This window comes from Lygodium microphyllum, chromosome 18, assembly GCF_053477565.2.
Source record: "Lygodium microphyllum isolate KBCC chromosome 18, Lygodium_microphyllum_v1.1.10, whole genome shotgun sequence".
NCBI classification, from domain to species: Eukaryota; Viridiplantae; Streptophyta; class Polypodiopsida; order Schizaeales; family Lygodiaceae; genus Lygodium; species Lygodium microphyllum.
Window position 1 is genome coordinate 80,308,784 of NC_141152.1, and position 21,087 is coordinate 80,329,870.

Here is a 21,087-nt window from a genome sequence, read left to right on the forward strand (position 1 = left end):
CGCAATCTCACAAGATGTCAGCCAGTTGAAGCGCAGTTCCTCCAGCCAACAAACATCCAATCCTTGTGACCAGCGTTGGACAAGTGGTGCGGTACGCGACGTGATTGACCTGCTAGTCTCGTGGGTTTTTTTGCTTAGTAGTCCTTTGTAGGGCTTATTTTTTACTTTGTATTTTACCTTCCCGGTTTTCCCCAAGGTGTATTGATACAATGTCCTTTTCTTTTAGGAAAATCCAAGGATACTTATTGTTTTTCAAAAACTGCCTAGGTTATTCTGTAAATAATGCAAGATTGCATCCCTAGTAGCAAAATCCTGTGGCCACTTTTCTTCTTTGAAAAAGATGAAGACATAATCATGAAAAAATAAGCAAGAAGATTTACAAACATTTCCCTCATATGAGCCCACAATCATGATGTAGGCTGATGGACATTGGATCCTAAACCTTAAGATGATAAAGAGAACGTAGACGGCAATGAAGCGGATAAAAGAAGGCACACCCATGCTCTCTTGCATAAGACTAAAGTTGAGCAACAAAGGAATTGTGCCTTTAAATAGACAAATACTAGCTAGCTTGATAAAAGCTGTGACTGCTCCATTACAGGACCAAACAATGGGCCGAGCGTCCAATTGTTGTTGAAGCCCATTAAGATTGGCTCATGAATCCTACAAAGGCCTAAAAAATTTGATGCCCTTTGGACCATACATCAGTTCACATCTGAAGATGCCAAGAAACCCTTGTTTTACAAACTTGAGGTCCTATCCTTGATTTGTTGGTGTGAAGAGGCCCATGTATAAATTGTTGCAGTCTATATACTGCATCACATGCATTTGTGGTCCTTTAGTGGAACTATGGAGTCTCTTATACAAAAGGGTTGCAGCAAAAAAATGATTTGATAGGTAGCTGTCAAACAGTGCATCAAGCACATACTTCACGAATGTATTTTGTGCAATGGACTGGGCCTCCCAACATTCTTGGCCCATTTGAAAGATCCAAATACCAACATATAAGAGTACATTACACACTTAAGGCTACTGTACCACTTCGTTGGTCAAAAAAAGGCCATTCCTAGTTTGCTGTTGGGGAACTGCCCATCACCTTGACAAGATCTTGGCTACACTAACCGCAAAGTAGAAGGCTTAGTCATTTGAAGCCAGCTCATAATTTAAAGTTGAGTATTCATCTGTCCCAAGTGAGTTATCTTATAAAGCTACTTTTTTGGGCTTATTACACATCATGTATGTATTTATACTCCTAACACAACTTGCTATAAGTTAGTACATGATGGAGGCTTTGACATGTTTTTAGACGTTCTTCGGCTTGGAGATTTTACAGATACTTTTGTGGGTAGATCATCAGTAAATGTCTTTGGGTATTTATAATGAATGGAATGTTATAATTTGATTAAAAGATCCTTGATTCAATTCAAGACTCCTATCCCAATATGATTTTGGTAGCGAAAATACCATTTTGATAGCCATTACTTACGTACTTTGATGTCCAAAACATAGGCATTCCATTACTTACTTGGACATGATAGTCTCAAGTGTTATAAACTACATGGCGGTAGTTTTTAGATTTCTCAATATGTTTTGATTTTCTGATATCCTTGAATGTATGTCTTCTTTCTCTTTGCTCTCTTAGACTCTCCAAAAGATTGAGCTGTCTTTCTAACCACTCTTTTCCTTATCGAAAGTGCTTTCACTTTTGATCTTATGGCCTTGATGTATCTTGATTGAACAAAAGATAACCCAGATGCAATTTAGCTTACATGGCCACACATTTATATATCCCCTTGTTGTAGCATCATCAAATAGTAAGCAACACTTCTTACGCACACCTTCAAAGACAAATAATGTACATGAAAGTCTGCACATGTCAAGTTAACCATTTATAAAGTGCAACGCACCTAATATCTGTCTAAAATGAAGGTTTTACAAGAGAATCCATAGGCTCTTATGGCAGCAAGCTTGATATATCTAATAAGACCACTATAAGGGCCTATGGATTTAACCAGGATAACCAAGAGAAGAACTAAATTGACTTTTAACATCAGAACTATGATCATCGTATAAATTCTTCAATGCTAAACAAAAATTTCAAAATGAAAAGTTCACAATCTTTCCTTATTTTACTATTTCAGTAAATAGTCAATTTTCAAAACCTTATTTATTTATTGGTACTGCACATGCTTCACTATCTCTTAGGCCTTGACATGTCCTTACCATCCCTTCTCGGAGTTTGTAATGTCGAGATACACAGTCTCTAGTGGTAGCCGTCTCTTTATAAAAAAAACCCCAAAATATAGAGCCAGACTTAGAACTGTTGTATATAAACATATTAAATTTGAATAAACGCTAAAAATTTTGTTCATAAAAGAAGGTACTCATAAATATTGGGTAGGACATCAACGCCTTTGAAGATATTTGTTCCAATATAGTAAACCACATGGAAAGGAAGAAATGTTACCATTTGACAAGAACCATGAACTATATGAAACTGATGGGTCTTTTACTGGGATAGTTAATACAAATGATAAAGCAACGACAGAACAAACTCTCGAAAAGACATAAAAGATGGGAAATTTTCTTGTAATATTTCACATCCAAATTCTCCATGTGACAAGAGAACACAATCATATGGATGATATAATTCTGAGAAGTTCATGCTTCAAAGCACAAGTTGGTCTATCTCCCCACCCCCTGATGCTGATTGATCAGAAGTAACTTACAAAATACAGATTTCATTAAGACTTCAAGGGTGTGCACATGCAGTTGCAACTCTAACAATAGGTTTTCTCAGATCTTTATTATGAAATTGGCTCTTTGGTAAAGATCTCAAGAAAAAGGTTATGGAAGTATATATTGTACCATATGCTGGTCCCAAAACACATCAACGGCAGTCTACAGTGTTTGAAGATGATGACAACTGATGATGGCAGCAAAACACAGGTCTGGCAGCAATGAAGCAAGATGACATTAGCACTCTGGAAGGTTTGTGGCTAACTGGTGAGCTGCTATAGCAGAAACTGAAAAAGCCAGACAGACTACACAAGAGAGCTTTCGAGGTCTCTAGGCAGCTAGTTCAGGCAGGACACGAGACCTCATTATATGCACAGGTCGAGCAATGGATCACAGGATATGGGATTGACATGGACCACCTTCCCTCCTTTCAGTATGATCCTAATTCCCCCTCCATACCTCTCTCTCACACCAAGAGGAACCTAGTCATGCAACAAGACCTCTACCAGCTGCACATACAGCATACAAGGATCTCACCCCAACAGCCCCTTCCCCCGAAAATGCTATAATATAGAGATCACTTTATGAGGAATACAGTAGATGGTTTCATTGAGAGACCTGGATGCTTTAACATATGCATGCCACATGAGATGTGGATAGCCATTCATCAGCTCAGGGTCTCCTCTCATCAGCTCAAGATTCAAACTAGGAGAGCAGCTCGCATCCCTAAAGCTGAGAGGATATGTAGAGACTATCCTAGGACATGGAGAATGAGGAGCATTACACCTGCAGATGCAGGGCCTACAACACAGTCCGGGCTAGATAACCCATACTATTCAGAGGAGACACCTCCCTCAAACTACTCATGAAGTGACCAGACCAGTGCTGCTTGGGCAAGTTTCTGGTTAAGATTCAAAGGCTCACACATCACTACTACAGGCAAGGACACTCCACAAAGGGGAATGACAATCACATCTCATTGATTTCTTTCAATTAGTGACTACCCATGCTGCACTACACAAAGAGGAGTGATAGTCCAGAGAGCTGAGGAGATCAGAAGGACATGCTAACCATGGGTCCAAGGGCACCAAACACAGGCTACATCAGAGAGAGATGAGGGCGATCTGCCAAAGACATGAGCAATACTTGACAGAGCTAAGAGATCAATCCGAATGTTACCCCCATACTTTCTCATCAAGGATATGACATCCTGTACCCAACCGATCCTAACAAGGTGGAGTTAGTTACCAATGTGTCATCACCCACAACCACAGCTAGACACGTATTCCTCCGAAGGTTGCATTCCGTGCGCATACGGAATGTTCCGTACGGTACCATTCCATACAAGCGTACCATACGACGGTTCCATACAGGATCTGTGCGTTCGAACTGTTATGAAAAGGTGACTGTTGTATGCATGCAGAATCTGACCGTTGGTGCCACTTTTTGGGACTGTTTGGAGTTTGAAGTTTGAACTTCACTTTTTCTTTCACACTCCTCCCTCCACCACTCATAGTTCCTCTTCTCTTCTCCCTCACCTCAAGGCTCAGCCCTTATAAAAGGGCAGCCCCCTCCCCCCCCAATCTCACCACACAAATCAGTTTGCAGCTTGCTCATCTTCTTCAACCCTCCATCTTCTTCAATCACCCTACTCCCTCTCTCCCTCTTCCTCTCCCTTTCCCTCACCTCTTTCAAGTTTCTCCTATCCCTATCTTCAAGGATCTCTACATGGAGCTCAAGGAGATCGGTCATCAAGTCTCACACACCCAGCGGGGGCATCGAGTTATTGGAGTTGCGAGCACCAGGACCACTGTTGTACCACCCATTAAGACCTACTTGCAGCAAGGCTCGGGGAGTTCCTCTACTGCACATGAAATTGTTACAATCTGCAAAGGACGCTCCAATTAGGGAGCATGAGTATGATGATGAGCAACGTCATCGGTGATGGGGACTTTGTTGAGGTGTCTAATGCCTCTTCTAGACAAGGCGACTCCACCTTCTGATGTATCTAGGCCTAACGACGAGTCCTCATGAGTGATGTGCCATTTTGTATTTTTTCATTTAGAGTCTTTTCATGAGCATTGAGAGATAGGCTATAGTATCTACCATGGCAAATGCCATTTTATATCTTTTTCTCTCACTCAATCAAACATGTTACACTTTATCCAACTCTAGTTTAAAGTTTCAACTCTTATATGGCCTTGCAATTGTTGTCTAAACTTAAATCCATGGAAGCTTTGTGCATTCCATGATCTATCTTTAAGCTGCATAATTTATGTGTGTATAAGCTGATTTCGTATATAATTTTATGTGTATTTTTTGAATGAACTATGAAACAACGTATTTTATTCTTAAAATTTTTGTATACGTACTAAACCGCACATATTTGCATATTGAACGTATCGTATTAAATGTACGAAACCACCCTGATTGCTCCATATATCCCCCACACCCCCCCACCCCCACCCCCAAAATAATTGTTTGCCTACTTTTACCCATACTATTTGAACTATACCTAAACAAGGTTCCCAACTACATTGATAGGGGAGGTGGAGCTAGAGCCAGCCTAGTTGGAGTGTTAATACCAATACTATATATGTTGATGATATTGTACTCATTTCAAAGTCACCCGATGGCTTGCACCATCACTTGAATGGATCTATATACCTTTTGCAAAGATAGAGATGTCACACTGAATCTTAGACAAACCAAAGTCATGGTCTTCAACACTTCCGCAGTATGGGTAACCCAATCTACATATCACTTCACATTTGGGGGAGATATAGTGGAGCATGTGAGAGAATATGTATACTTAGGTTTTACTTTCTATGGCCCAAGATTCTCATTGAGGATGGCAACTAAGGCCCAAGGCTATTGTCAGAAGTGGAGCAGCGGTGGAAGCATAAACATGTGCTGAAATAAACTGCTGAAACACAAGACAAAAAGAGAAAAGAAAGAACACGATACAGATGAGAACTCAGATGTATGCACGGGAAATGGAATCCATATATCTGAACATGAGACAGTCGCATACAACAGTGAGTCACTGGCTGCGTGGGCACTGGCACTGGCTCCTCTCTCCACAGAGTCTGCAGATGGTGAAGATGAAGTGACTGACTGAGGAGGAGCCACTGAGTATAAATAGGCTGAAAAAGTGGGGAGCAATAATGCTGGTCGGACAGCATTAAAGCTGGCCGACTGGTGCATAAAATGCTCCACTGGCATAAAATGCCACACCAGAAAAAACCTAAAATACCTACTAAAAATGCCCAACCCAGATCAAGCTCAGACTCTCACATGAGCTGACAAATACTCTGCTAACACCCTTTCTCAGATCATGAGTGAGCTGATACAATACAATAGTACAATGAAAAGGGATCAGAAACTATACAACATAGAACCACCAAGTAGAACCATGGATACCCAAGCAGTGGGTGATCAAGCCACCACCAAGGTGCCTCGGAGAGAACCTGATGTCGATGTCGATCGTACCAAACACCGGAAAATAGAGAAGATCATAGCATGTCTCTGTGTCCATCACTAATGTCTCACAGTAGCATACAAGACCATCCTGTCAAAAATGCCCCTGAACATAGGTGACCACGGATTCCCCGCCTTTGGCCAAACCGCCAAAGTGTCCCCTCATGTGAGCTCCAGACGAAAGCCTCTCGCTCTCTGTCAGATGACCAGCTCATCATGAACCTGGATGTCAATCCCAGCTCCAGGATTTGATTCCGCCAGACTGAAGTCGATGCGTCAGGAACGTCCCTCTCTGGAACCTGTGCACCTGTATAAAAGTATAGATGAGGCGCGGCTGCCCCATCTGAACACCCGCTCACACTCCCTCTCTGGCACAAGAGAGTCATGAGGGATGACCTCATCACCACCACTAGAAAGCAGCCGAGGAAGGCGCCACCAAACCCTTCCCGCGATCCAAAGAAGAGGATCCCTTCCGCGCCCTGGACTTCACCTTGGTCGGAGGATCGGAGTCGGAGTCTGATGAAGGAGAGGACTCATCGGTAGAGTCAGTATCCCGCTTCGTCTTCTGCTCCTTCCTGGAAGCCGCTAACTTCTTGCAGTCCTTCCGCAAATGTCCCTTCTTGCCACAGTGGTAACACTGGGCCTTCGACTTCTTCTTCCCGTCACCCCTCTCTGAAGCTACATAAGCCTCATCTCCATAATGTGCCGGAAGCCGCCCCTGTAATCTCAAGGATGTCGCATGGTTGTCCTCATCAAAATCTTCAAGAAGAAGAAAAGGACGGAGAGGTCGAGCAATAGCTCCACAGACGATGTACCATAGCCGCTTCTGCACAAACCAAGCTTTCATGACAGCACTCCATGTGAGATAATCAGGTCCATGTAACTTATCATCAGTGGAAGTGCACGGAGGAGCCATATGGAGAGGACAAGAAGAGAAGTAGAGAAGAGATGTAATTTAGAGAGGAAACACAGCCAAGACACAAGCACAGACTACAGAAAATGAGAGTTCACATGCAATATAACCCAAAATCTGATCAATAGAAGACAAAATTTGCTGCAGAAAGTTAAAAAATCAGTCAAAAACTGCCAAAAACAGCAAAAACGGCCTGAAGTAACAGTCATCCAGCCACGAGAGACGCTGAATCAGCAAAACGCAAGCTGTAAACTGGAGAAAAACAGGTAGAAAACTGTCGCCAGAAGCTGCAGATGAAAAACGCAGGCAGCAGAGGGTGCGTAGACAGCAGAGGGTGCGGAGGCAGCAAGGGATGGCAAAACTGCAAAAAACGCAGGCTGAAAACAGCCCCAAAACAGGTCGCCTGGCTGCGACAGCAGTCGTTTGATCAGCAGGGGTACAAAACAGTCCTGAAATCAGCAAGAAAACACAGCAGAAATACAAATCCTGAAAACTGATACCATGTCAGAAGTGGAGCAGCGGTGGAAGCATAAACATGTGCTGAAATAAACTGCTGAAACACAAGACAAAAAGAGAAAAGAAAGAACACGATACAGATGAGAACTCAGATGTATGCACGGGAAATGGAATCCATATATCTGAACATGAGACAGTCGCATACAACAGTGAGTCACTGGCTGCGTGGGCACTGGCACTGGCTCCTCTCTCCACAGAGTCTGCAGATGGTGAAGATGAAGTGACTGACTGAGGAGGAGCCACTGAGTATAAATAGGCTGAAAAAGTGGGGAGCAATAATGCTGGTCGGACAGCATTAAAGCTGGCCGACTGGTGCATAAAATGCTCCACTGGCATAAAATGCCACATCAGAAAAAACCTAAAATACCTACTAAAAATGCCCAGCCCAAATCAAGCTCAGACTCTCACATGAGCTGACAAATACTCTGCTAATAGCTATGTGGCCCTAAGGGCCCTTGACAGCCCGTGTGCCACATACAATTTTAGAAACCTCCCACAAAACAATGGTTGTTCCACACTCTAGTCACACATACTATTGAGTTTTTTAGATTCAAGGGGTATGTTGGGGGGTTTTTTTAATCAGCAAGGGTAGTTTGAGGATTTCAAGAGTATATTTGGTTTGGTTAGAAGAAGACAAGTGTGCATGAGGACTCCTACATAGGAGCATTGGCACGCGTGCACGCACACACACACATATAGAAAGAGAGAGAGAGAGATCATGTCATTCAATCCCTATTCACATGGTCATCTAGAAAATGAAACACAATGGCTTGAATCCAAGTTTACAGATAGAAAGGTGAGCATACACATGAAAGTGTGGATACTTGGTGAGAGTTGAGTTATGATGTCTAGGACACATAGAGAGGCCATTGAAAATGCTGATATCACGCATGATCAAGAATAAGCAGTCCACCCCACTCCCTATCATCAAAGCAAAGTTAGCGATAGCACCTATGGTTGTAGAGGCACTTTTTAGAGCAATGACTTTCTTATATCGGATATGGGAGCTCCCATGCCACACATATCCCAAATTGGCATTGACTTCCTCTAGACACCTAGCAGAGGCAAATGAAAAGCAATGTTGGTACTCACAAATGGCAACATGGATGAGATTACATCCGCTCGACATCAACTGGCTCCTTCCCTTTGACTACAACCTAGACCATCCTACACTCCCCCTCAGCTGATCTAAGTTGAATTCGGTCATTAGGGCCAATGTCTTGAGAATCAAGATACAAAAGACTTGGATCCAATCACCTCTCCCTCTAGGACCAAAGATGGATTTTACCGACGCCACTCCCTACCCCTCTCTAAGGATGGATTTATTGTCCAACCACAGTATATGGACACGCTACTCCCCACATGATGCAAGTTGCAATTGGACACATAACACACCTCCTCCCATCAACTGAGGATAGAAACAAGTAGGTGGACAAATATTCCAATAGAGGATAGGATATGCTAGCTCTACGATAGAGAACCCGAGACAGAGAAACACTACATATATAGATGTACAGTGTACTATGACGTACGAGGAAGGTATCTATCGACCCCTCCACAATGTCATGGAATGTGAGTATCGGTAACTTTTCAATCACTGAATTCTCTACGACGGGGGCTCCTAAGTCCCCTAATGACTAGGCCACGTTGTTCCTAAACAAGCTGCCAAGGAAATACTTTAACTTTGTGCAGCACGTCATCTCGCAGCCCACTATGCCCACATTCTATGAATTTGAGTGTCAGCTCTTGTGATATGCTAGGCCATTCGATCAGTTTCATGGGGCATCTCTTGGGGACCCTTGTTGCCACTTCTCAAAAGGGACAGTAAGGGAAGGGTAAGAAACCTCAAAATTCCACTCAGACCTCATCTAGTGAGACCCAAGGGAACAGCCAATCCTCTCTTAAACTAGGGAGGTAGAATGTACCTAAGAAGAATAGGTATTGTCAACATTATTAGAAGGCTGGCCATTTTGACAACGAGTATCGATCCAAGAAAGGCAAGAGGCACACAGCCAAAATCCAAGTCTCAAACCCCCATACCCCAATAGGGTAAACCCCAACAACGGAAGTAGGGTGGTGGCAACCAATCTCAAGGGCCATGGAAAGCTCAATCTCACACTGCCACCGGTCAGCCATCACAGTCGACAACGTTCTCAACGCTAGAGGGCTTGTCTAATTGGTCTGCAGAGGCTTACATCATCTCTTTAGAGGCATCAAATGCAAGTCTCGTTCATATCTATGAGCTATCTTCCGATAAGACGGTCGCAGAGACCACTTGTCACAGCCGAGCACTTCTACTCCTTGGATTGTGGACAGTAGAGATATTCATCACATGACTCCTATAGATGACATTTTTCTCACCAAACATCGTGCAGCTGGGAGAGTCAGAGTAGAGAACAACTCCTCGGTCAAGATCCAAGCTTATGGTCACATCAATTTTGCCACTGATGAGGGTCCAGATCACGCTACGCTAGAGGATGTTTATCATGTCTCCCAGCCTGGGATGAACTTATTATCTATTCAATAGCTTTGTTAGTTGGGGTGAGCAATCTTCTTTACATCAGCCGCAGTCGAAGTCATTCATGACAAGACTGGTTTAGTCATTGCTCACGGCAAGGCATAGCCTAATGTTAGCTAGTCATTTCCTGGACAGTACGGACGTCAGTGCCACGTCAGCACCTGCAGTCAGATAGGTTGCTGCAGTCGGACAGTATTTACTGCAGTTGACTGCATTTAATGCAACCGACCTGCTGCAATTATTTCCTATTTTTCAGCTATTTATAGCCGGTTTTTTGGCACACTTCTGTATTCATTATTCAGATTCTAATCTTGAAGATCTGTTGGCTGAGACAGACTGTGCTCGGGCTAACGAGATCGAGGTCATCAAGTCGGAGACATACACAGATATTTCCTCTACCCCCTTGTGTATTTCTGCACTCTTATACAGCATATTACACCGCAGATTTTCTGCGTTTACACTGTCTCTTTTCTCTCTCTCTCTCTCTCCTCTCTGTGTTCACTCTCTCTCAGTCTTTGTCCTACGCTTCTGCATCGCTGCAATCTGACATGGTATCAGAGGGGTGAAGATGGACTGACTGAGGGCTGAACCTATCTGAAGAGGAGATTTCATTGCGACACAAGGCTGCGTTTCCAGGTTTCAAGGGCGAGCGGGAGGGCTGCGCATCGGATCAAGGCTGAAGCGAGCGTGGGCGTGTGGGAAAGGAGTCTAATTGGTGAATTTGCTGAAGGTTATTGCTGTTTGAAGTTGAGAAAGGCTGTGTTTGAGGCTTTCCATTGCAGATTTTACCTTTTCATCGCCTCCGGCGGGTGAAGAAGGTTTGGGCAGCAGAGGAATCAGTCCTAGAAGGCTGCGTTTTCATAGTCAGAGGGGGCTGCTTTTGCGTTTGTGCAGGTATTGCAGGTTAACATGTCTTCAGAGATTGATTTGGAGTTCCAGGCGATCATGTACAGGAAGGTGCCTTTCCTACCGGCTCCTCCAACACATCAAAAGCTTGATGGTGACAATTGCCGCATCTGGCGGGTGATGATGTTGGCCATTTTAGAGTCTTATGATTTGGCGGAACTAGTGATGGAGGAGATTAACCGGCCCTCGATGAGGAATGAGTCCAAACTCTCTTCCAATGCTCGTGCCGAGTTGACCAAGGCCCAGTCTCATTGGGACAAACTGAATGCCAGGATTCGATCTTTTCTGTTTCTGTCTTGTACCACAGCTGTGATAGCTCACATCGAGCACTTAACGGTGGCTCGTGAGATATGGCTAGAGCTCGATCAAATGTACAACTGAATGACCCTGATGAAGAGGGTTTCTTTGGAGGTGCAGATGCGGACTTTGTCCGTGAATAAGTCTTCGCTTCGGGAACACATCAACAAGCTTCGGCAGCTTCAGATGCAGGTTCAAAACGCAAGGAAGCCTATTTCCTCCGAAGACATGGCGATCACTTTACTATCCCAGTTGCCGCCACGATTCGATACTTTTTATTCCGCTCTTATTGCTTCAGGGCGGGAGTCGACTCTTCGGTGGAAAGAGTTGGTTCCTATGGTCTTGGACCAGTCAATTGGACAAAATGCTTCCAAATCGGAGGCATTGGTTGGTCAAGCCTCTCAGAAGAAGGGGAAGGACCAAAAGAAGAAGGAGGAGGACAACAAATCCAAGAAGGACAAGGAGAAGGAATCAACTTGCCATATTTGTGGCAAGACCAGTTAGGAAGAAGGATTGCCTCGACAAAGACAAGAAGGATACCAAGAAGAAGAACACGAAGGACTCTGGAGCGGTGGCTGCACCCTCATCAGCTACTTTTCTACACTTAGCAGTCATTGAGGACTCTACACCGACAACTTCTAATGCTGCAATGATAGCTCCCCAGGCTCGAGAGTGGATTGTGAACAACGGTCCCTCACGGCACATGACTCCTTCTGTTGGTGTTGCCCATTGGCGACCTTCGCGTGGGCAAATTCTCATTGGAGACAGCTCTTCTGTGTCTATTGCTGCGCAGGGTGAGATGCAGCTTATTCCAGATGGACGTCGTGGTACCCACACCTCTGAGGTGTTGCATGTGCCAGGATTGAGGTATCATTTACTTTCGGTTCATAAGATTTATGCTTTTGGCCTCTTGGTGGAGTTTGATAGTGATATTGTTCGAGTCCTTGATCGCGGATCGAGGAAGGTTCTCTTTGCAAGGTATGAGGAGAATGGAGTCAGAGTGCAGCAATGTGGAAGCGTAGGACAAAGACTGAGAGGAATGGCACTTGGTCTCTTGTGCCTCGTCCCTCTCACAAGAAGGTGATTGGTGTCAAGTGGGTCTTCAAGACCAAGTACCTTAGAGATGGTTCTTTGGATAAGCACAAGGCTTGCCTTGTTGCTAAAGGTTTTGCTCAGCGCCTAGGCATTGATTTTCATGATACTTTTGCCCCCACTGCTCGTATGGCGACTTTTCGAGCTGTTCTTGCCTTGGCTGGCCATAGGAAATGGCCTGTTTATCAATTAGATGTGAAGTCGGCCTTTCTGAATGGTGACTTGCAAGAGGAGATCTATGTTGAGCAGCCTCCTGGATTTGGATCCTCGGATGGGAAAGTTTACAGGTTGAAGAAGGCCTTATATGGCCTCAAGCAGGCTCCGCGTGCATGAAACGAGAATATTGACTCGTTTCTTCAGTTGAAGTTGGGATATCGGCGCTCCAAGGCTGATCCGCAGCTTTATGTGCACACTTCCAAGGTTGGTCATGTGTTGTTTGTGTTGTATGTTGATGATTTGATTTTGACAGGGGATCATGCACAGAAGGTTCGAGAGACCAAGACATCTTTATATCACGCATTCAAGATGACGGATTTGGGGCTTCTTCATTTCTTCTTGGCTCACGAGATTTTCAGTCTCAGAGGGGCATTTTCATCTCTCAGCAGAGGTACATTCATGAGCTCTTGGTGACTTTCGAGATGGAGACTTGTCAGCCCATTACTACTCCTATGGATCCGAATTGGAAGGCCACTTCAACTCAGATTCTCCCGTGATGGATGCTTCACACTACCGTCAGTTGATTGAATCCTTGATTTGGCTTCTCAACACTCGTGTTGATCTTTATTTTGCTGTGGGTCTTTTGGCAGGGTTCATGACGGAACCCAAACAAATGCATTGGCAAGCTGCCTTGAGGATTCTTCGGTATTTGAGGGGGACCTTTGACTTAGGGATTTCTTATCCTACAGGTACAAATGCTACAGATTTGGTTCTTGCAGGTTGGAGTGACTCGGATTGGGCTGGCAATGTGGACCACCGACGGTCTACTACAGGCTACTGTTTTATCTTGGGTACACGTGTTATCTCTTGGCGTAGCAAGAAGCAACCCACAGTAGCCCTTTCTTCTATTGAGGCGGAGTATCGGGTTGCGTCTTCCACCACATGTGAGGTTGTGTGGCTTCGGAGATTGTTGGAGGAGCTTGGCTGCCCCCAAACTCGTCCTATTCTTCTGCAGTGCAACAATGAGTTGCATTGCCTTGGTACGGAATCCCGTATTCCATGCCCGGACAAAGCACATTGAGATCCAGTATCACTTCATTCGGGAGAAGCTTCTGGATGGGACCATTGATATGGAGTGCTGCAAGACCGAGGATAATCTTGCAGATTTGTTCACGAAGGCGCTTTCCCAGGCTCTTCTTCAGTAGCATTCCAGATCCCTCTGTCTTTTGACCCATCCAGGATCTGAGAGGGGGTGTTAGCCAGTCATTTCCTGCACAGTACGGACGTCAGTGCCACGTCAGCACCTGCAGTCAGACAGGTTGCTGCAGTCGGACAGTATTTACTCCAGTCGGCTGCATTTAATGCAGCCAACCTGCTGCAATTATTTCCTATTTTTCGGCTATTTCTAGCCGGTTTTTTGGCACACTTCTGTATTCATTATTCAGATTCTGATCTTGAAGATCTGTTGGCTGAGACAAACTGTGCTCAAGCTGACGGAGATCGAGGTCATCAAGTCGGAGACATACGCAGATATTTCCTCTGTCCCCCGTGTATTTCTGCACTCTTATACAACATATTACACTGCAGATTTTCTGCATTTACACTCTCTTTTCTCTCTCTCTCTCCTCTCAATGTTCACTCTCTCTTAGTCTTTGTCCTACGCTTCCGCATCGCTGCACTTTGACACCTAACGGCCTCTATCACCTAACGCACTTTCTTACCGTGTCAACAACTGAGAACTCGGAGTTCCATCGCTTCCAGGCTTTAGCCGCTGCACAGGAGCCTTCAAGCACTGAGTGTCTATGGCACTACCGCTTAGGACATCTTGGATACAACTCTCTTTATGAGTTGTCGCGTCCTCAGATGGTTGATGGCATTCCTTGCCTGAAGCTATCTTGAGAGGTCTATAAAGCATGGCAGCTAGGTAAGCAGAACTGTACCCCATTCCCACATCAGTCCACTCATAGAGCTAAGGCTCCATTGAGATTGATTCACGTTGATCTTTGTGGACCGATGCCCACTGCCACCTTAAATGGCGTGCTTTACTTCTTTTTGAGAGTGGATGATTTCTCTCAATACATATGGGTGTACTTTCTCAAGCACAAGCCTGATGCTTTCATCTATTTCAGTGCTTGGGTGCTGCTAGTTCATAACTAGACTAAGCGTCGTGTAGGTACCATGAGGAGTGATAGTGGTGGCGAGTTTATCTCCCATGAGTTTTCTAAGTTTCTACAAGAGGATGGCGTTTCTCGCCAGCTCACCTCTACCAACTCCCCTTCCCAAAATGGAGTCGTAGAGCATAGGAATCAGACAGCCTTAAACATGGGGCGCTCTATGTTGTTCGCAGCAGATCTTCCCGATTGTCAATGGGTTGAAGCTGTTAGCAATGCAATCTACATCCTCAATTGATGCCTGACCGTGGCAGTCCCTTAGCGGACTCCCTATGAGGCATGGATGAGTTCTTCCAGACTCCTGGATACCATTCTACTCCCTATGATCCAAATCTCTATGTGTGCACTACATGTGCAGGGGTTAGCTATATCCTATTGTATGTCAATGATTTACTTATCACTCGCTGCGATTCTTCTGTCATAGCAGAAATTAAGGCCAAGCTTTGTTCTACCTTTGAGATGACTGACCTTGGTCTATTTATCTTATTTCTTGGGAATGGAGGTAGTTTGTTCTAGGGGAAGTATTTGTGTCTCACAGCAGAAGTACACCCTTCAGCTAGTGGAATAGTATTGAATGGATCAGACACGGCCTGTGGCCACACCTCTTGATCCCACTATCCATTTATTGAAGGATACCCTAGGTTAGCCCTTTGATGCACACACCTATCAATCTGTTGTAGGGAAGCTTCTTTGGTTGATTCGTACTAGGCCAGATTTAGCATACTCAGTTAGTATTCTTAGTCAGTATTTTTTAGCACCTAGGATGTCACATTGGATTACTTGTCTTCGTGTGTTGAGATATTTGTGGTGTACTTTTCATTATGAACTGACTTATGGACATGGTTTTGCTTGCAGGGTTGCACCGATTCTCACTGGGCAAGAGATCCTGACACCCGGCGTTCCCATGGTGGTTACCTCTTTTCCTTAGGCACGGCTCCCGATTCTTCGTCAAGCTATAAGAAGGAGACAGTAGCGACTTCCACAGCAAAGGTAGTATAGAGCTAAGGACATCTATCTAAGGAGCTTACTAGGGGCTGCACTTCAATTTCCTTGTGTTTCTCCTACAGTTGTCTACTGCAACAACCAAAGTGTCATTGCCCTTGCGGGCAATCCGATCATCACCCCTCGGACGCAGCATGTGAAAGTCCACTTCCACTTCACCAGAGAGCAGGTTGAGCTAGGCACTATTAGCCTAGAGTTTGTGCCTTCAAGCCACAATTTTGCAGACATTCTGACCAAAGTGGTCAATTGACCAATCCTATAGTACATCCTACCTCAGATTGGATCCACCCTCCTCTACTTCTTCAAATTGATGGGGAGAGGATGCTTCCCTCTTGCTTCTTTCTCCAGTTTGAGAGAGGGCGGTTTCTTCTCTTGTTCAGTATCAGTGATAATGTTTACAATTTAGCTTTAGATATTTCACACACTTATTTATTATGTATTGTATATTATGAATATTTGTAACTTCATCCGCACTGTGAGGATGACATGATTGTAAAAGTACACTGGGACAAGTGAACAATTCCCCAATGCAAGCGCTGTCCAGTGGCACCATTGCATCACATTATGCATTCCATACCCCTTTGCATTACCCCATGCATTGGCATTCTGTTCATGTAAACATGCATCTGTGCGCATTTATCCCTTTTCGGTCTTTCATGAGTGGTCAACTCTGGATTCACCATATTTGTGGCATTGCACATGGCAGTTCTACACGACACTTTCCCCATGCTTGCTTGCTTGTCTTTCTAAGCTCCCCATCTTTTTTTTTTTTGTCTCTTCACATATTCTCCATAAGATTGGTTCACACACATACTTGAATATCCCTAGGCACTTATTCAAATAGTGTGTGGGATTGCTTTGGTTGTATAAAGGTAATGGAGCCATCCATCCTTATTTTTCTGTACTTCGGAGAACAACGACTCGATAGGACGAAAATTGAGTTCAAGCCCTCACTTACTGCTAAATCTTTTGGAAAAATCAAACCAACCGTTCTTTTTTTTTTTTAAACCATTGCTGATTCCATCCACCTTTGTAGGACTTGGTAGGCCCCTGGGCAGCTAATGCACACCCTGTCAGAAGTGGAGCAGCGGTGGAAGCATAAACATGTGCTGAAATAAATTGCTGAAACACAAGACAAAAAGAGAAAAGAAAGAACACGATACAGATGAGAACTCAGATGTATGCACGGGAAATGGAATCCATATATCTGAACACGAGACAGTCGCATACAACAGTGAGTCACTGGCTGCGTGGGCACTGGCACTGGCTCCTCTCTCCACAGAGTCTGCAGATGGTGAAGATGAAGTGACTGACTGAGGAGGAGCCACTGAGTATAAATAGGCTGAAAAAGTGGGGAGCAATAATGCTGGTCGGACAGCGTTAATGCTGGCCGACTGGTGCATAAAATGCTCCACTGGCATAAAATGCCACACCAGAAAAATACCTAAAATACCTAATAAAAATGCCCAGCCCAGATTAAGCTCAGATCAAGCTCAGACTCACACATGAGCTGACAAATACTCTGCTAACACCCTCTCTCAGATCATGGGTGATCTGATACAATACAGTAGTACAATGAAAAGGGATCAGAAACTATACAACATAGAACCACCAAGTAGAACCATGGATACCCAAGCAGTGGGTGATCAAGCCACCACCAAGGTGCCTCGGAGAGAACCTGATGTCGATGTCGATCGTACCAAACACCTGAAAATAGAGAAGATCATAGCATGTCTCTGTGTCCATCACCAATGTCTCGCAGGAGCATACAAGACCATCCTGTCAAAAATGCCTCTGAACATATGTGACCATGGATTCCCTGCCTTTGGCCAAACCGCCAAAGTGTCCCCTCATGTGAGCTCCAGACGAAAGCCTCCCGCTCTCTGTCAGATAACCAGCTCAGCATGAACCTGGATGTCAATCCCAGCTCCAGGATTTGATTCCGCCAGACTGAAGTCGATGCGTCAAGGACGTCCCTCTCTGGAACCTGTGCACCTGTATAAAAATATAGATGAGGCGCGGCTGCCCCATCTGAACACCCGCTCACACTCCCTCTCTGGCACAAGAGAGTCGTGAGGGATGACCTCATCACCACCACTAGAAAGCAGCCGAGGAAGGGGCCACTAAGCCCTTCCCGCGATCCAAAGAAGAGGATCCCTTCCGCGCCTTGGACTTCACCTTGGTCGGAGGATCGGAGTCGGAGTCTGATGAAGGAGAGGACTCATCGGTAGAGTCAGCATCCCGCTTCGTCTTCTGCTCCTTCTTCCTGGAAGCCGCTAACTTCTTGCAGTCCTTCCGCAAATGTCCCTTCTTGCCACAGTGGTAACACTGGGCCTTCGACTTCTTCTTCCCGTCACCCCTCTCTGAAGCTACATAAGCCTCACCTCCATAATGTGCCAGAAGCCGCCCCTGTAATCTCAAGGATGCCTCATGCTCAAGAAGCATCGAGGTCATATGTGTAAAACTGACAGGAGTCGATGATGTCTGCACCCTCAAAGCATTGGCCACTCCATCAAACTCCGGGGGGAGCTTGTAGAGGACCGTTCCGACGAGATGCACCTCGGGAAGAGCAGATTGCATGTGCCGAAGCTGGTCTTGTACCTGCGTAACACGAAGAAGAAAAGACTGAATAGTATCTTTCGGCTCAAACTTCATCTGCTGGAGCTGGCCATAAAGTGTGACTGTCCACATGGTGGAAGGTGCCTCGTACAGCTGCTGCAACTTCTGCCATACTTCAGGAGATGTCCTACAGGAGGTAACCGCCGGTAAGACCGCTTTAGAAATACACCGAAGCAACGCCGAGTAAGCACGGGCATCGTCCGAGTCCCATGTGAGCATCGTTTCCTCATGGTTGTCCTCATCAAAGTCTTCAAGAAGAGGAAAAGGACGGAGAGGACGAGGAGTAGCTCCACAGACGATGTACCATAACCGCTTCTGCACAAACCAAGCTTTCATGACAGCACTCCATGTGAGAGAATCAGGGTCCATGTAACTTATCATCAGTGGAAGTGCACGGAGGAGCCATATGGAGAGGATAAGAAGAGAAGTAGAGAAGATGGAATTTAGAGAAGAAACACAGCCAAAACACAAGCACAGACTACAGAAAATGAGAGTTCACATGCAATAGAACCCAAAATCTGATCAATAGAAGACAAAATCTGCTGCAGAAAGTCAAAAAATCAGTCAAAAACTGCCAAAAACAGAGAAAACGGCCTGAAGTAACAGTCACCCAGCCACAAGAGATGCTGAATCAGCAAAACGCACGCTGTAAACTGGAGAAAAACAGGTAGAAAACTGTCGCCAGCAGTTGCAGATGAAAAACGCAGGCAGCAGAGGGTGCGGAGGCAGCAGGCGATGGCAAAACTGCAAAAAACGCAGGCTGAAAACAGCCCCAAAACAGATCGCCTGGCTGCGACAGCAGTCGTCTGATCAGCAGGGGTTCAAAACAGTCCTGAAATCAGCAATAAAACACAGCAGAAACACACATCCTGAAAACTGATACCATGTCAGAAGTGGAGCAGCGGTGGAAGCATAAACATGTGCTGAAATAAACTGCTGAAACACAAGACAAAAAGAGAAAAGAAAGAACACGATACAGATGAGAACTCAGATGTATGCACGGGAAATGGAATCCATATATCTGAACACGAGACAGTCGCATACAACAGTGAGTCACTGGCTGCGTGGGCACTGGCACTGGCTCCTCTCTCCACAGAGTCTGCAGATGGTGAAGATGAAGTGACTGACTGAGGAGGAGCCACTGAGTATAAATAGGCTGAAAAAGTGGGGAGCAATAATGCTGGTCGGACAGCATTAATGCTGGCCGACTGGTGCATAAAATGCTCCACTGGCATAAAATGCCACACCAGAAAAATACCTAAAATACCTAATAAAAATGCCCAGCCCAGATCAAGCTCAGATCAAGCTCAGACTCACACATGAGCTGACAAATACTCTGCTAACACACCCTTGGTCTAATGCCCTGGCCTCTCTGGGGTGATCAGTTGGGCTCCCTTGGTAAGATAACCATCACCTCTGTAATCTTGGTAGATCACTGGGCAGCCAACGTGCACCCTTTGCCCGATGCCCTGGCTACTTTGCGGTGAGACGCCTTGAGGTAAAAGACTAATATGTTAAGGGCTTATTTCTCAGGCTCTGTTTTGGGCCTGAGAGAGGGTATTGAGCTAATAATGCATTAGCTTAACTTAAAGGCATGCTTAATTAATGAAGAAAACCTTTTATTTTAAAAAGAAACGCAATCCTAGAGAATTAATGTGTCCCACATGCAAAACCCTAATTTGGGTGCTCCAAACTTTCTATAAATAGGCATACAGCCAATACTCTCTCTTAATCTCTTTTTTGCAGATTTCATGTCTTTCAGCTTGCTGCCCACACCCGGGACGCAGAGGACATCGCAGTCCAAGCTGGTCATTGCTGTCTACAACAGTCTAGTGCCTGTTTCCAGCCTACCACACACTGTTCGAAGCTGATTTTAGCCTAATGACTATTGCTGCTGGTTTTCCCTATTGTCACCAGCCTGGCACGTCATCAATTAACCTATGTTTGCTGTTTGGAGCTGCCACCTGCTTAGTTTTCTCTCTCCTCAGCTGTTGCCTCATCCTGCAAGCTGTCGCCCAACCTCTGCTAACTGCATTTGGCAATTTTCTCCCTCCTATAGCTGTCGCCGGGCCTAAACAAGCTGCATTTTGCTGTTTTCTCTCTCCTCACCTGCGTTTTTAGTCTTTCTCTCTCCTACACTGCACGTCTACATCAAATCTAACCTTCCTTGGTTGCATTTGCTAATGTTCAACATTCGGAGACTGCCTTGCTGCATTTCAAGATCTGCTCGGAGTATGACACACTCTCCATCTCATTACCCATGCCCTAATCCTCGAGATACAGGAGTTTGTGGTACAATATTCACACTCTGCATACTTTGTTTGCTGCATGAGCCTCGTATATTCAGCGGTCATTCACTTTATTATTTTCTGTGTTCATTGTCTCTGAGTTACCCTAAACCTAACTGTGTTCTATGTTATCAATTTGTGTTTTGTCGTACAATTGGTATTGTGTTTTTGTGTTTAGAGCATCTCGTCACATTTTCCACACTCGCATCCTGCACAAAAAGCCTCCATTGGGGTGATACCTAGGCATAACCGGTATGATAACAAGGACTAGGAGACAAGAGCTCGCCTACAAAGAGAGGTAGCAATGGGATCCACTATCCAAAGGCAATTACGATTACTCATCAAACGCCCCATACGGCACAAGATCAGAGCATTCCTAGCCCAGTTGAA

The 21,087-nt window shown here is 44.9% G+C and overlaps 1 protein-coding gene across 1 annotated transcript in view; it reads right to left on the reverse strand.

The window, feature by feature from the left end:
- Window positions 1-21,087, reverse strand: part of LOC148021069 (NagB/RpiA/CoA transferase-like superfamily protein) — a 101,142-nt gene that overhangs the window by 67,481 nt on the left and 12,574 nt on the right. Inside the window, exon 2 of the mRNA XM_087698203.1 lies at window positions 2,224-2,279. Coding sequence (XP_087554329.1) covers window positions 2,224-2,279 — 56 coding nt within the window. The remainder of the gene's footprint in view (window positions 1-2,223; window positions 2,280-21,087) is intronic.